General features: G+C 36.0%; 1 protein-coding gene across 7 annotated transcripts in view; it reads left to right on the top strand.

Moving 5' to 3' along the window:
* TPK1 (thiamin pyrophosphokinase 1) overlaps positions 1-15,699 on the top strand; it is a 379,683-nt gene that overhangs the window by 234,787 nt on the left and 129,197 nt on the right. For all 7 annotated transcript variants that reach the window (XM_055115484.2, XM_003820515.6, XM_034965164.3 and 4 more), the window contains one exon: positions 5,446-5,592. In XM_055115484.2, the coding sequence (XP_054971459.1) occupies positions 5,446-5,592 (147 nt within the window). The remainder of the gene's footprint in view (positions 1-5,445; positions 5,593-15,699) is intronic.

Raw genomic sequence — 15,699 nt, 5'->3', positions numbered from 1 at the left:
ACTACCATGCCTGGCCTCCAATTTCTTTCTTTCTTATGTAGATATCTAGTTTTCCCAACATCATTTATTGAAGAGACTACACTTTCTCCAATGTGTGTTCTTCACAATTTTGTTGCAAATCAATTGACCATAGATACGTGGGTTTATTTTGGAGCTCCCTATCCTATTGCATTGGTTGATGTATCTGTTTTTATGTCAGTATCATGCTGTTTTGATTACTATAGCATTGTAATATATTTTGAAATCTGGTAGTGTGATACCTCCAGCTTTATTCTTTTTATTGATTATTGCTTTGTCTATTTGGTGTCTTTTATGACTCCATATGAATTTTAGGAATGTTTTTTTTCTATTTCTGTGAAGAACTACATTGGAATTTTTATAGGGATTACATTGAATCTGTAGCATTGTGAGTAATATGGATATTTTAACAGTATTAATTCTTCCAATTCAAGAACATGGGATATCTTTTATTTGTGTCATCTTTAATTTTTTATTAATGTTTTATAGTTTTTAGTATTCAGATCTTTCACTTATAATTTGATTAAATTTACTCCTAAACATTTTTTGATCCTATTATTAATGGGATTGTTTTCTTCACTTCTTTTTCAGATGGTTCGTTGTTACTATATAGAAACTACTGATTTTTTATTTTGCACCCTAGAACTTTACTGAATTTATCAGTTTAAACCATTTTTTGGTAGCTTCTTTAGGATTTTCTGTGTATATTAATAGATCATGACATCAACAAACAGATACAATTTCACTTCATCCTTTCCTGTTTGGATGCTTTTTATTTCTTTCTCTTGCCTAATTGCTGTGGCTGAGACTTTCAGGACTATGTTGAAGTACTTAATATGATTTTTATCTTCTTAAATTTGTTAGACTTGTTCCATGACCTAACATATGATCTATTCTGGAGAATGTTCCATGTGCACTTAAGAAGAGTGTGTCTTCTGTTGCTGTTGGATAGAATGTTCTGTATATGTCTTTTGGGTTCATTTGTGGTACTTTAAAGTACAGTTCAAGTCCAGTGTTTTCTTATTGATTTTCTGTCTGGATGACCTGTCTAATGTTTCTAATGTTTAAAGTGGGGTATTGAAATCTCCTACTAGTATTGTGTTGAAGTCTTTGTCTCCTTTCAGATCTCTTAATGTTTACTTTATATATTTAGGTGCTCTAATGTTGGGTGGACATATATTTACAATTGTTATATCCTCTTGATGAATTGATCCCTTTGTCAGTATATAAGAATCTTCTTTGTCTATTTTTACTGTTTTCTGCCTAAAGTCTATTTTGTTTGTATTATGTACAGCTGCCCCTGCATTCTTTTTGTTTCCATTTTCATGGAATGTCTTTTTTATTCCTTCACCTTCAGCCTATGAGTGTCCTTTAAAGTAAAGCAAGTCTTTAAAGGACACTCATAGACTGAAAATGAAGGAATAAAAAAGGCATTCCATGTTGAGTCTTTAAAACAATATATTCAACCACTCTATGCTTTTTGATTGGAAAAGTTAATCCATTTACATTTAAATAATTATTGATAAGTGCAGACTTACTAGTGCCATTTTGTTCATTGTTTTCTGTAGAGCAATTGTTTTTTAGATATTCTGTTCTTTTTTTCCTCTCGTGTTCTTCCTTTGTGGTTTGATGGCTCCCTGGAGTAGTATGCTTTAGATTTTTTCTTCTTATCTTTTGTGTATCTCTTATAGGATTTTGCTTTGTGGTTACCCTGAGGCTTACGTAAAACATCTTATACTTAAAACTGGCTATTTTAAATTGATAACAGCTTAATTTTGATCACATAACGCATACTACACATTTACTCTTCTACTTCCCACATTTTATGTTTTTAATGTCTTGTTTTATGTTTTTTATAATATATAATCACTTGAAAAATTATTAAAGCTGTAGTTTTGTTTTTGGTAATTTTGCCTTTTATCCTTTATACTAGAGGTATAATTGTTTACCCAGCACTGTTTCGTTATTAGAGTGTATTGGATTTGACAATATACTTGCTTTTATACTTAAAGTTTTATACTTCCATATATTTTAATGTTACTAATTAGTATCCTCTTCTGCTTGAAGAACTCCCTTTGGCATTTCTTATAAGACAAGTCTAGTGATGATAAGCTCTCTCAGTTTTTGCTTGTCTGAGTAAGTGTTTATTACCTCTTCATTTTCAAAAGACAAGATTGCTGGGAGTAGTATTCTTGGTTGACAGAACAACCCCCATCCCCCTTCAGGATTTTGAATGTATCATTTAACTCCCTTCTGGCCTGCAATATTTCTGCTGAGAAATACACTGATACTTTTGTGGAGATTCCTTTACATGTGACAATTCACTTTTTCCTTGCTGCTTTCAACACCCTAACTTTTGACATTTTGACAGTGATGTGTCTTGGTGTGGGTCTTTTTTGGATTTATCTTATTTGATATATCGTAGGCTTCTTGTATTTGCTTTCTATTTCCTTCCCCAGGCTGGGGATGTTTTCTGCCATTATTTCTTCAAATATATTTTCTGTTCTTTTCTCTTTCTCTTGTTCTTCTAGTACACCAATAATGTTTAAGTTGTTATACTTGATGGTGTCCCATAAGTCTCTTAAGCTATCCTTACTTTTTTTCACTTGTCAGATATTGCTGAAGGATTAAGTAATAAAAGGACTGGGAATTGACCACTGAGTTTTGCTGTGTAGATGCCATGAATAATCATGTTTGATGGAGTAATAAGGAGTAGCAAACTTATCTCTTATCTGTATTACTATAATGATCTCTTTATATCTCCTGACTTTCCTTCTTGCCTTTCCACAGTTTATTCTCAACACACTCAGCATGCTGACTTTTTAAAATATATAGATCATATCTATATATTTTAAATATCTATATATTTTAAATATCTATATTTTTCACCTTTTTCACATTCTAACTTATATATTCATTTAAAAAAACCTTTTTATCAAGTGTATATTATCCTTCATTTGAATATTAACTCCATGAAGGCAGGGGCTTATGTATTTTTGCCGATATATCCTAAGTGTTTAGGATATTTCCTAGCACATGGTAAATGATCAACAAACACTGGTTGAATTTTTCTTGTCATTAGCTTGTAACTAAAGCTTTTAAAAGCATCAGATGTATATCTGAGCTAATAAGTATGATGTGTTTGCTTTTTTTCAAAAGCTACTACCTGTTGGAATCATTTCCAAGTAATAAAGTACTATTTTGTAGGAGTTAGGTGATGTTAACTCAGCCGAATAATTAGCTTCTTGCCTCTCTGGTTATTTATTCAGTTTTTCCTGAGTATTTATATGCTCAAGGGAAGCTCAGTAAATACCTGTTGTCTACTCTGTTGCAAACACTGTGCTAGCGGCTGTGATTCATAGGCCTCCTCTAGAAGGAGAGATTCACAAGTATGTCAATGTTTATAACCAAGTATGACTGGGTGATGTTAGAAATAAATGCACCGGGGTTTGGGTTCATGTAGAAAAGACACACTTGCAGTCTGTAAATGGTCTATTTTAGATTGAACACTCTGTCCTCTTTCCGATATCTCTGTGAATATCAAATGTCCTACTTACAGCCAGAACTAAAGAACTGCAAAAATGATCCAAAGCCAATTCCTTTTCTGTCCCACCTGCAGCTTGCATTGATCTTCTAGTGTTTTTAATCAATCTTGCTAAATACTTCCTGTAGGGAAAATGAGTAGTGATGAGAAGTAATCTTGCTGCTACTTTCTTCTGAAAAATTTAATGATTGATTTACAGATATTGCCTATTCATCATGATATCCCATTGTAGAAGATGGGGATTAAATTTCAGTCTTAAAGGTTATGGGATCCCTCAAGGCTTAGCGTATAGTAATGAAAAATTGAGAACCTAGAAAGGGGATTTCGGATTCTGTATAGTGAATAAACTTTTATCAGGCCTTGCTTCTGATATGAATTTAGGATTATGTGGATAGGAATATGCCAGGAGCTTTTTACTGCAGCCTTAGAACTTTCTCTATATTTCATATACAATTTCTTATTTATGTATTTCTCTTCAGTTTAAAGCAAATGCTGTAGTTTTTCTGAAGTCATAAATAATCTCTGGGCCTTTCCCAACTGGTCTGTAGAGGCCCTTTTAATAAGGCCTCCTAAACATAAATAGAAATCAGTTACCTAACTTGATATCACAAACAGAAGCCATCCCTTTGATAAGTCTTTGTCTAATGGCTTACAAGTTAACTCTTTCCTCTGAATATTAACAGATGTCCTGGAAATTGCCTGTGTATTTGGAGTAATACATACTCCCTAGAGTACATGGTCTTTCTGAGCCACAAAACCTAATTCTTCGAATTCTAAAAAGATCTCCAAGGAGAATAATAGATCCTTTAGATGTATGGTTTGCCTGGTTTCTGTTTCTTTTTTTCTTTTTTGTGAGACGGAGTCTCACTCTGTCGCCCAGGCTGGAGTGCAGTGGCGCAATCTCGGCTAACCGCAACCTCTGCCTCCTGGGTTCAAGTGATTCTCCTGCCTCAGCCTCCCCAGTAGCTGGGACTACAGGTGTGCACCACCACGTGGGCCCAGCTAATTTTTGTATTTTTAGTAGAGACAGGGTTTCATCGTGTTGGCCAGGATGATCTCGATGTCTTGACCTCGTGATCCGCCCGCCTCGGCCTCCCAAAGTGCTGGGATTACAGGCGTGAGCCACCATGCCCCGGCCTGCCTGGTTTCTTTGATTTTTAATTTTTGATGTTCCTGGGTACATACTAGATGTATATATTTCTGGGGAACATACAGATATTTTAGTACAGGCATGCAGTGTGTAATAATCACATCATGGAAACTGGGGTATCCATCCCCTGAAGCATTTATCCTTTGTGTTACAAACAATCCAGTTATAATCTTTTAGCTATTGGTTTGCCTGTCTTAAAATATTTTAAGCTTAACGTGAAGCATGTTACCCTTAGTAAAAATTCCCATTCTTCTTACATTCTGATAAGGTCACAGATAGGAAACTCATTTCAGAACTTGGTTCTTCTCTATAATTTACTTTTAGTGCTGTTATGGAACCCCATTTTGAAGTATACCTTCCCACAGTATGGCAATTAATCTATTTCTTTTTTAGGCTAATGAGTCTTTTCTTGCAATGTCTTCATTTATTCATTCGTCAAACTCTTGAACATCTTGTATGTAAAGCACTTTGCAAAATCAGTGGTATAACCATTGAACCAGAGAAACACAACATTTGGCTTCATGACCTGATACCACCTATTTCTCTAGGAATTGAATAGGTTCTGTTGGTGCTTGGTTAACAGGTTATTATTCTAAAGTCATGCCATCTTTATGGATCACACATTAAGCCTTTTTAATGTATTATTTTAAAACTTAAACACCAATATTCTGTATTTTTACTTATTTTTTGTATGTGACTCTATGTGACTCCCAGTTTTACCTTCCTTGCTTAGGTTGATGTGATCGTGACACTGGGAGGCCTTGCTGGGCGTTTTGACCAGATTATGGCATCTGTGAATACCTTGTTCCAAGCGACTCACATCACTCCTTTTCCAATTATAATAATCCAAGAGGAATCGCTGATCTACCTGCTCCAACCAGTAAGTCAAAAGTGAATATAATGTGAGCCCTTTCCTTCACAAAGCTTCTACCACTTGAGTAGACTAGAAGAAAACATTGGCCCTGCTTGGGTCTTCGAACTGTGAGTGGAATTGAACATGTGCGCTTTCTTGTGGCCACTTTAGTTTTGCCCCAGGTCACTGACCAGCAAAAATGTGGAGGAGAATCCTGAAAGTTTTCATTTTATTGTGTCTAAAAAACAAGAGAAAGTGTTGTAACTCTAAATTGACTAAGAATTAAATTGAGCACTTTTGCGTTTTGAACAGCTGAATGTGAATGACATTTGAGAAAAACCTCAATAGGGGAAACACAAGGCTTGGCAAATGTTGCTAATGTAATTCTTACGTATTTTGAGTGTTGTCATTATCATTGGATATAACTGGAAACTGGGTTTGATTTCGTTAGACACTTAGAAGACAGTCTTTAGCTTTTACTCTTCATAAGTTGCCTGGTGATTAGTTTCTCTGTCTCAGAATAATTTCTAATGATGTCTTTCATTTCCAGTGATAAACATTAATGACATTTTCTCTCAATGTAGTGCATAGAACAGAATTCTTACTAAACAAACAAATTTTATGAGGTTTATTGGTGGATTTCAGTTTTAAAATATCATTTGGTAACCTTTTTTTTAAAAGATAGTGGACAGTACTTTCCATTTTTGCCTCTCATTGTGGTCTACTACTTATATTTTGCTGCTACCCTGTTGCTACCCACCATCTGTAGCCTGGCATTACTAGAAATTGTAGTTTGGTTAATAGGGTGGGTTTAGTGCATGCTCACTATTCTTTAGCCAGTTTTGCATTTTTTTCCTGGATCTTTGCGTGTCCTAGCCATGTTGCTTTCTGGATAAATATGGAAGGGGAGAAGAAGAATTCAGATTTCAAACTATACTATCCATTTATTTCGTCAACCGTTACAGACTGCCTTCTACGTATTTGTTGCACTGCCTAGCAATTAAGGATAAAAATAAATAGTTGCATGTGATCTTTGCTCTCCAGATTAAGTGCAATGAAAGATCCATTTATACAAATGTAATCACAATGCAACGTTGAAAGATTAGTACCAAAAAATGAAATAGTAGAAAACTGGGGCATGTGTGTAGTAAGAAAAGTCTTCACAGAGGCACTCACATTGTATTCACTCAATTAATTCAACAAACGTTAACTGAGTACCTGCTATTTGCCAGGCTCCTTTCTAGGGATAGAGCAGTTAACAATACAAACAGAAATCCTTTCATGCAACATACCTTCTACTAAGCTTACAATTCAACAGAATCTTCAAGGATGAGTAGATTCTTGCTGTGGAAGATGATGGGAAAGTTATTTAATTCAAGAAGAGCCAGGGAAGAAACATGGAGATGCAGGATATGTTATAGGATTTGCAGGTAATTCTGCACAGCTAAAATATGGGCTGTGCAGCTACAATATGGGCTGTGGTATGGAACAATGCCAGAAGATAAGATAGAAAACTAATTGGGATACTGATTGTGAAGAGCTTTAAATTCCACACAATGGAATGTGAACTTCTTTTTGCCATAGGTTTTGGAAAGTCATTAAAAGATTTTGGTTAGCAGTACAGATATGCTTTTTAGATTTCTTATCACTTTATATGTTTGTTAAATACCCATAGACTCCCAACAGCTTCTGAAGTTTGAAACTTACTACTATTGTGAAGCAATGAGCTTTGTTGTATTGCACTGAATTGATGGTATGACTGCTAAAGTACTCAGTCATAACTTGTCTCTGTATAGATGCTCTGGTCAATATATTACTAGTTAAAGATGCAGTACAATACTTTTTAAAATTATAATTGGCAGATTCACTGATAGAAAAAGCCACATCTAAAATATGAATTCTACATTAAGGTATTTTTACTGTTTTGGGTTTCTGTATTTTCTCTATAATTGGTATAATTATGAGCTTTCTGAAATGCATTTGGCTTGGGATTCATTGGATTTTCTTCCATCTATAGATTGTTGTCTGTCATCATTTCTGGAAAACTCTCAATCATTATGTTTTCAAATATTGCCCTATTCTTTTTCTCTTTTCTTCTGTACCTCCAATTAAATGTATTTAAGATCCTCTACTTGTATCATATATATCTCAGCACTTTCATATTTTCTATGTCTTAATCTCTCTGGGCTTCATTTTGAAGTTCTTCACCACCTCTGTGTTCTGTTCACTGTCCCGCTTCAGCTCTACCTATCTGCCGCTAGACCCACCCTCTGCGTTTTTAATTCCTGCCATGATTATTCTTTCTTACACGCTTGCCCTTTACTCACATTTTCAAGGGGCTCTTTCTTAAAACATAATTATCAAACTGGTTTTATAGTCTAGAATAATTCTAATGTAAGCCAGCTGCCTTTTGTGTTCACTTTTGCTTTCACATTTCGTGACCTCAATTCCTTCTCTGTTTTATGATTTTTGGCGGGACCTCACATTTCTGAGAACTTTAAGTGTGGGAATTATTTGAGGTGTAGGTTAAAAGTAAATCCAAGGAGAATTTACATTTGCTTTTGCCTGGCTGCTGAGTGGACTTGTAGCCCAGTTCTGTGGGAGCACTAACTACTTAGGACATTTTGTCTGAGACTATTTTGGACCATGTTGTCAGTGTAGACTCTGAATGTAACACTGCTGAGAATGTGATGTCTGGTTACAAATGCTCAGGGGAGACTTTTCTCATCTTCTCAGTTATGGAGTGCCAAAGTTTGGTTGGCCACTTTTCCTAGCAGACCAGTGGGAGTGTTATTCATATTCATCTTGATATTTCGGATCTCTGCTTTACGTGGTACAGCATCCTTTTAGACGTCAACCTTGGGCAGGCCTTGGGCTTTGTCTTCTGACAACCTTCCCTAGCTGGGGGCTTTAGAAACTGAAGCTCAGGTTCATCTGATTTGCTAAACACTCTCCAGGTGAAAGTTAGCCTTGGCCTTCTTTTTATATCAAAATATAGTTTTTGGCTTCTGGGCAAAATTCTTTTTTCTTTCCTTTTCTTTCTTTCTTTCTTTTTTTTTTTTTTTGGAGACAGAGTCTCCCTCTGTTGCCCAGGCTGGAGTGCAGTGGCGTGATCTAGGCTTACTGCAGCCTCTGCCTCCTAGAATTATTTTTTTTAAAAGATACATTTGATGCATTTTAGAAGATTCTCTTAATTTTTTTTTTTAGTATTTGTATTGTTTTCAGTTGGCCAGGGCACTAATCTATCATATTGCCTCTGTACCTCAGTTACTTCCCACCCCCTCGTCTATGTTGCAGTAATGATCAACTCCAGATCTGAGAGGCTTTCCAAGATTAGGTTTATTAAGTTTTTTTTCTTATTAATAGAATATCTGATGTGGCTTGAGAGGCATCCCACATTTTATATCTAAGCTAACTGGAACACATTGCTGAAGCAGGGAAACTGATTGCTAGAATGTGGCACCATGTTTTTTACAGGCCAGGCCTGCCTATAACCTGTGTCACCTTCTGCAGGAATGAAGTTCTGCCGCCCCAGCCCAACTGCAAAGGCAGTCTAGGAAATGAAGCTTGTGGGCCCAGGAAGAGGAAACACTGACTTACAAAGCAATTCTTTCTCAAACTGCCAGACATGGATATCTTGAAAGAAATTCTGGAATCATGACCCTACATAACTTATAGGAATGTAACATACAATGTGTTAGGCTTTAGTTAGTTATTAAGGTGGAATCCCCAGTTCTCTAAAGTGGAAAACATGTTAAGGGTACCTGCATAGCCAAATCCCCAAATATAATGCAATGTAGATTCTCTCTGTGATAATTTTGATTTTGTGTCATTGGAATAACTACAAAATTACCTTATCCTAATGAAGTAATTATTACATAGTGTGGTGCAAAAAGCTCATGCAAGATTACACTCTCTGTTCTTTAAGGGAGTGACAATGGCAGGCACAGGCTTCCACCTGTGGGGTTAGCAGTGCAGCCTTTGCTCATCTTGGCCACTCTGTTCTAGGGAGTTCTTTATCGAGACACAGCCTGGCTCTCTGCTTTTCTATCACTTTTAGTAAGGGAATAGCAAGAAAATTAGTAACACAAATGCATATGTTGAAGTGAATATGGATGGATCTCATGTGATCCACCATATTGGTAACAAGTTTTAATTGTATACCCGTGAATGGGATTAATACTAAAAATCAGTTAAAAACTACTAGAGACTGGGTGTGGTGGCTCATGCCTATAATCCCAGCACTTTGGGAGGCCGACACGGGCCTGTCACCTGAGGTCAGGAGTTTGAGACCAGCCTGACCAACATGGTGAAACCCTATCTCTACTAAAAATACAAAATTAGCCAGGCGTGGTGGTGCATGCCTGTAATCCCAGCTACTTGGAAGGCTGAAGCAGGAGAATTGCTTGAACATGGGAGGTGGAGGTTGCAGTGAGCTGAGATTGCGCCACTGTGCTCTAACCTGGGCAACAAGAGCAAAACTTCATCTCAAAAAACAAAAAAACAAACTACTATAAAATTACTGCACAGAAGCATTTACATCCTAGAAATGAGACTTGCACCACTGGGGCTGAACTGGCTCTGTCAGGTGTTACTTCATATAACTGCATTATTAATATATGTGATACATACACTAAATGTGCCTATACATTACATGGTGTGCATACTTTGGGGAAGGTATTCAGAATGGACATCTACAGCAGACTGTTCATTATTTTTAGAACGTACAGTCACAGTCCGGATGGGCAGGAGAAATGTTATAAATTTAAACTGAAATCATTTAAAAATATTGCAAAAGTAGGCTTAAGAAAATGTCTCGTGTGCTTTAGCACCAAATAAAGAATGACTTTAAAACTTTAAATTTTTAATTTTTTTTAAATTAAAGTTAACATATAGTTGTTAAGGAGGAAGATAATACTGATACTTTTACAAGAAGCATCTCATCTGAGCCTTATAACAATACTGGGAGAAAAGCAGGATAATATGGTCACACAGTGAAGTGTTTTGTCTCAACACTTTTTCCATAACATTACATTTCCTCCTTCATGGGGTTAATGGACTAAGATGCAAATAATAAACTCTTGAAACAAGTCACAGCCCATAGGCTGGTAATTGTCCATAAGCAGTGTGTAACTGATGGCCAGTTGGTGTATGCATGTGTATATATAAATATATGTGTGTGTGTGTGTATATGTGTACATGTATGTTTTTTCCCCTATGATATTATTTTCAAGTAAAATAAATCTTGGATGCACTTTAAGGATCTACCTCATCTTGTTGCTCTATCCTTAAGGAAAAATGACTTTCTGAAGTTTTATAATGAAATTTACATCTAACAATAATCTTTCATCATTTAAGCAGACTAAGTGATTTACCATTAAGCTTTGCTAAAGTATGTTAAAAGTGGTAAAAATTCAATATAAATGTTAATTATTATGAGTGTTAGATTTGAGCCTAGAGTGTTCCAGAATTTTTTTTCAATTAGATGATCTGAAATTAAAGATAATAGTAGGAGGAATAAGTCATCTTACAGCAACTGTTTATCTGATAATTTTTTTAGTCTAGTAACTTGGTAAGAGAGCTTGTGTTATATCTGCTACACTAATTTTAATTGGCTAGAATAGTCCTAGTCCCTGGAACCAGAATGCACTTTTCTTGATCTTTTTAAAAAAGCCTATCCTCATATCATCTTAGTCTTTCTGTGATGTTCTGTGTTTCTTTTGGAGTGTTTACATATAAGACTCTCATGAGACTAGGTTGTGTAAATAAGTAATTATCTTCCATTCATTAAGATTATTTTAGTCATTTCGGACTGACCTATATGTCATAGTAGCAATTCACTTAAAGTGTATAGTTGTTTCAGTCTAAAGTCTGTGTTCTCTTTTCAGTCCCCTCTCTGTGGTGTATTTTTATTAGTTATAAATTGAATTTTAAAACAAGGATACAATGAGGTAGTTCCAGTTAAAATGAATATGGGAAGGTGTTTGGAATTTTTTTAGCTGGTTGTTTTTTTTAGCATGTAAGGTTTTTCATATTGTATTTTTGGCATATTTCACTTACTATGGGTCAAAATGTCATTATGAGTGAAAACCTTGGTAGGTAGCATTTACTTTGTAGGAATGTTCAATTTGCCATTCGAAAAATAGAAAATTCAAAATAGGATGCATAATAGTCCCTTCCTTTAAATAAACATCCTTCTTTTACTTCCAAAAATGTGTTCTTGATAAGACATCATCACCTTTTATGAGGAGGGGATGCTATGAAATAGATGACAGACATTTCAGATATGAAACATCGCTGATGTCAGTAACTAGTTAGGCCATCTTCCTGCTGAAGAGTCAGGTGCTCAGAGCCATGTTTATCATGCTGCCTGTGTGGAGTGCGGGTGGCTCTAGGTTTCACATACATACTTTCTCATTTTCTGGTCCTGTGCTTCTCAGGAGTACAGAAACATTAGCTTCTGTACACTGAGCATAAATTATCTTTTATCTCCAAGTTTTATGGCAGTTTGTAATACAAGTTAATAGGATTTATAACCAAGAAATGAGATGTCCAAGAGTTAATAAGGCATGGCTTTTACATTATCCTAAACCTTGCTCGGTGATTCCCGCTCAGGATTCCAGTATCTGATATAGAAGAAGGTGGCACAGAGAAGACTTCTGTCAGTTTTTATCTCACTTGAGCAAACTTGCAAATATGTTGTAAATATTTCTTCCTCATCATTTTAGTCATGCTTTACTGCTGCTTGTTTTTTTTTTCTCTTTCACCAGATCAATTATTTACTATATAATGTCCTAACATTATTTACATTATACATTTGTAATGCTGGTAATGAATATGATAAAATATGCTGAGAGTTTGATAGAAGCTGAATATTCATGATATAAATTTGCTATGCCTGGTGGTTTCTGCTGAGAATTGGGCGTTTGGGTCGGTCTACCCTTGTGTGCACATGTCCAGCACAACCTCATCAGTGATAACATCAAAGAAGTGATTCTCAGCGTGATTTTGAGTAGGCGACAGAGAGTTCTCAATTCTAGACAACACTGAAATCTTCCCACACTATTTATTACCCGTTTTAATTCCCTTCTTTGGAATAATCATTATTATTTTATTCTTCCTCTGTATCTTTCATGTAATTTTTATTGTTGCTTGGCCTTTTAGAATTCCTAGTATAAACTACATAGTATCACAGAACTATTAAATATGTATTATTAAATATAATAAACTATTAAATAGTGTGAATAGTGTAAAGCTTTAGAGATCGTTTTATAGATGAGCAATTTCAGAGACATTTATGTGATCTGCCCAAGGTTATATGCAGTGTTTCTTTGGTAGGTGATTGATACTGAAATTGAAAAAGATCTGATGCAGTAATAGTCTGAAAAAGGACCACTAGGCATTTCATACCAGAAATGCCCTGTTACACTGACCTTCCCAACCTCCCTCCGCCTTCCAAAAGGCGCATTGTGAATACCTGTTCCTACCTGGCCTACACCCACCTCAGCTTGTTGCCCTGGGAAAGTTTTGCCTCTCAGGGTTCAACGCCTGGCCGAAATACTCTTTACCTTCAAATTGTGTCCTTGCCTAGCTCTGTCCTTTCTTTGGCTTGTTTGCTCTGCCATGCCATGCAGCAGGTTCTTCTTCACATGGAATACACACAGGCACATCTTCGCTAAGCCTCCTCTTCTTTTCCCTCTCTTCAATTGTTGCCCGGCTTTCTAGGGAACAATTTTCAATACTCATTCTCTCCTTCTTCTCTTTCCCCTTTCTTTTGTGTTGTTTCCTCCTCCTCTACATGACATTTAAAAAAATAACACAAAAACCTATCCTGTTGTAGTATGTGTTAATCTCATACATATAAGCAGGAAAACCTTGTATTTTAGTATGAAATAAGACAATAAAATTCCAGAGCTATACAGTTCTCATTTTTTAAGTGCCCTAGTGTTCCCTTTAAATCTCCATAGAAAATTTTCCTCTATGGTTTTATCCATGTTTAATTAAACTAATTTTCATTTAAGAAGTTAAACTACACACTTGTCTTTACCTTGTAGCTATTGTTGTCTGTTTTGTTGATTCACAGAGTAGGATACTTCAAAAACAAACATTCAGTAAATACCTATGATGTGTTAGACACTGTGGTAGGCATTCAGAGTACAGAAATAAAAGGCACTGCCTTTGTTCTGCTGCTCACAGTTTAGTACAAGAGACAGAATAAATATTAAAATTCAGAAATATGTATGAGAAAACACTGGGAGCTAGGGGGATGGCAGGAATAAAGCATCTTACCCAGACGGGACACAGGGCCAGTGGTCCCCAACCCTAATACCTGCCACTCACCCACGCAGCGTGCAGGCTCTTTGACCTTAAAGAAGCCTTTCACTGAGAAAGATTTATAGGAAGATACCCATCAGCAAAAACTTAAGGTGATCCCTCAGTGATTCCAAAGCAGTATAGGAGGAAATACCGAATTCAATCTTCATGGAAACTGTTTGAAAACTTACATGAACATTGGCCTTTCCTTTCAACCATGAGTGATGGAGAATCAGTTTTGGAGACTTGAATAGTTTCTAAGAGATGATATCAAGACTCCATATGTGATATGGAGATGATATCTGAACTCAAGACTGCTAAGAAGTCAGGCAAAGAAAGGAATAGTGACATTTAATGTGGAAGGAATATAAAGCAAGAGAACTTGGCACATTTGGGGAACAGCAAATTGTTGGATCACGGGGAGCCATTGGAGGTGCAGCTGGAGGGAAGCAGGGTCTAGAGCATGAGGGCTTGCTTGAATCCCCAGGAAGATGGTCTCTATATTGAGAATAAAGGTCAGGTTTTAAGGGTTTTTTTAATCAAAGGAGTGACATTTGATTGACATTTTAGAAAGTTTAATTTGGTGGGAGTATAGATTGTTTATGGAAGAAATAGAGGCCAACCAATTCTCTTGGAAATCCAAGGAACAAATGGTGAGTAAACTTAAGTAAACATGAGAGTGAAGGAAAGATGATGGAGTTTGTTGGGATGTGTGCTCAGAAGTCTTCGTAGAAATGCAGAGGGAGGAGTCGGTATAATAACTGCATCCTGCATTAGGGAACTGGGTGCTGTTCTTCTTTGAGATAGAGCAAATGGGAAGAGCAGATCAAAATGGGAAGATCAGCAGTTGACTCTGGGATATAAAGAGAAAGATCTATCTTTGGAACCAAATGGAATTGCCTAAAAGGATATATGTTCTGGCCTGGATGTATACCTTGAAAATTGTCAATATGTAAAAAGACAAAAGAGTGATGAGCTTGGATATCAAGAATAAATAGGATACAATGGATTTGGCAGCCAGGAAGAAATTTGATAAGGTAGAAAGCCAGGAAGAAATTTTGTTACATTTTTATGGCACAATATGGGTAGAAACTATATTACTATGAGTTGAGTATTAAATGGGAAGGGCAGTTGAAATACATTTGTTTTCTTTTGTATTATTTTTTACCCTTTTTTGTTGTTCCCTTATAGAAGTTGATTTTTTTGTGCTAAACTGGGAACTAATAATGGCTTATAAAACTGTTTTGGTGAGACCATTTTTCCAAGTTAAAAACAAAACCATGGCACACATATTTGGGATTTTGCCTTTGTATCTTGCGCAGCATGACTGAGAGCTGCCCTGCTGCATGTTTGTAAAGTGCTGCAGATATTCATGGACACTAATTATACCAGCATACACTGGAGAAGTACTTTTCACCCTACTTTTAACCAATATTTTCTTCCAGAAAAAAAGAAAAAGAAAAAGAATCTGCTGGCCCAAACCCCAGCTCCACATCTCTTATAAACCCTTCGACACCTCTTCTACTTGAACATCTGTGGTGTGGGGCTAAGGCATGGTGGAACTCTGTGTCAAACCTTTTAGACTCCTTTTCTGGTCTAGGGAAAAGTGGTCCGAACATACCACAAGTACTCTTTTGTCTGCTTTTTTGAACTCACTGTACAGTTTCAAAAATATTTTTAAGTCATTCTTGTCTTTTAAAACCCTACTCAAAATTTTTGTCTTCTATGCACATTTCCAAATAAACCCTCTAAACTTCCTTCATCTGGATCATTTTTATCATCTTTTGTCTTCATTCTGACTGCTATAACAAAATACCATAA

This window comes from Pan paniscus, chromosome 6 (assembly GCF_029289425.2).
Source record: "Pan paniscus chromosome 6, NHGRI_mPanPan1-v2.0_pri, whole genome shotgun sequence".
Lineage (NCBI taxonomy): Eukaryota > Metazoa > Chordata > Mammalia > Primates > Hominidae > Pan > Pan paniscus.
This window is presented reverse-complemented; position numbering and strand designations above follow the sequence as displayed.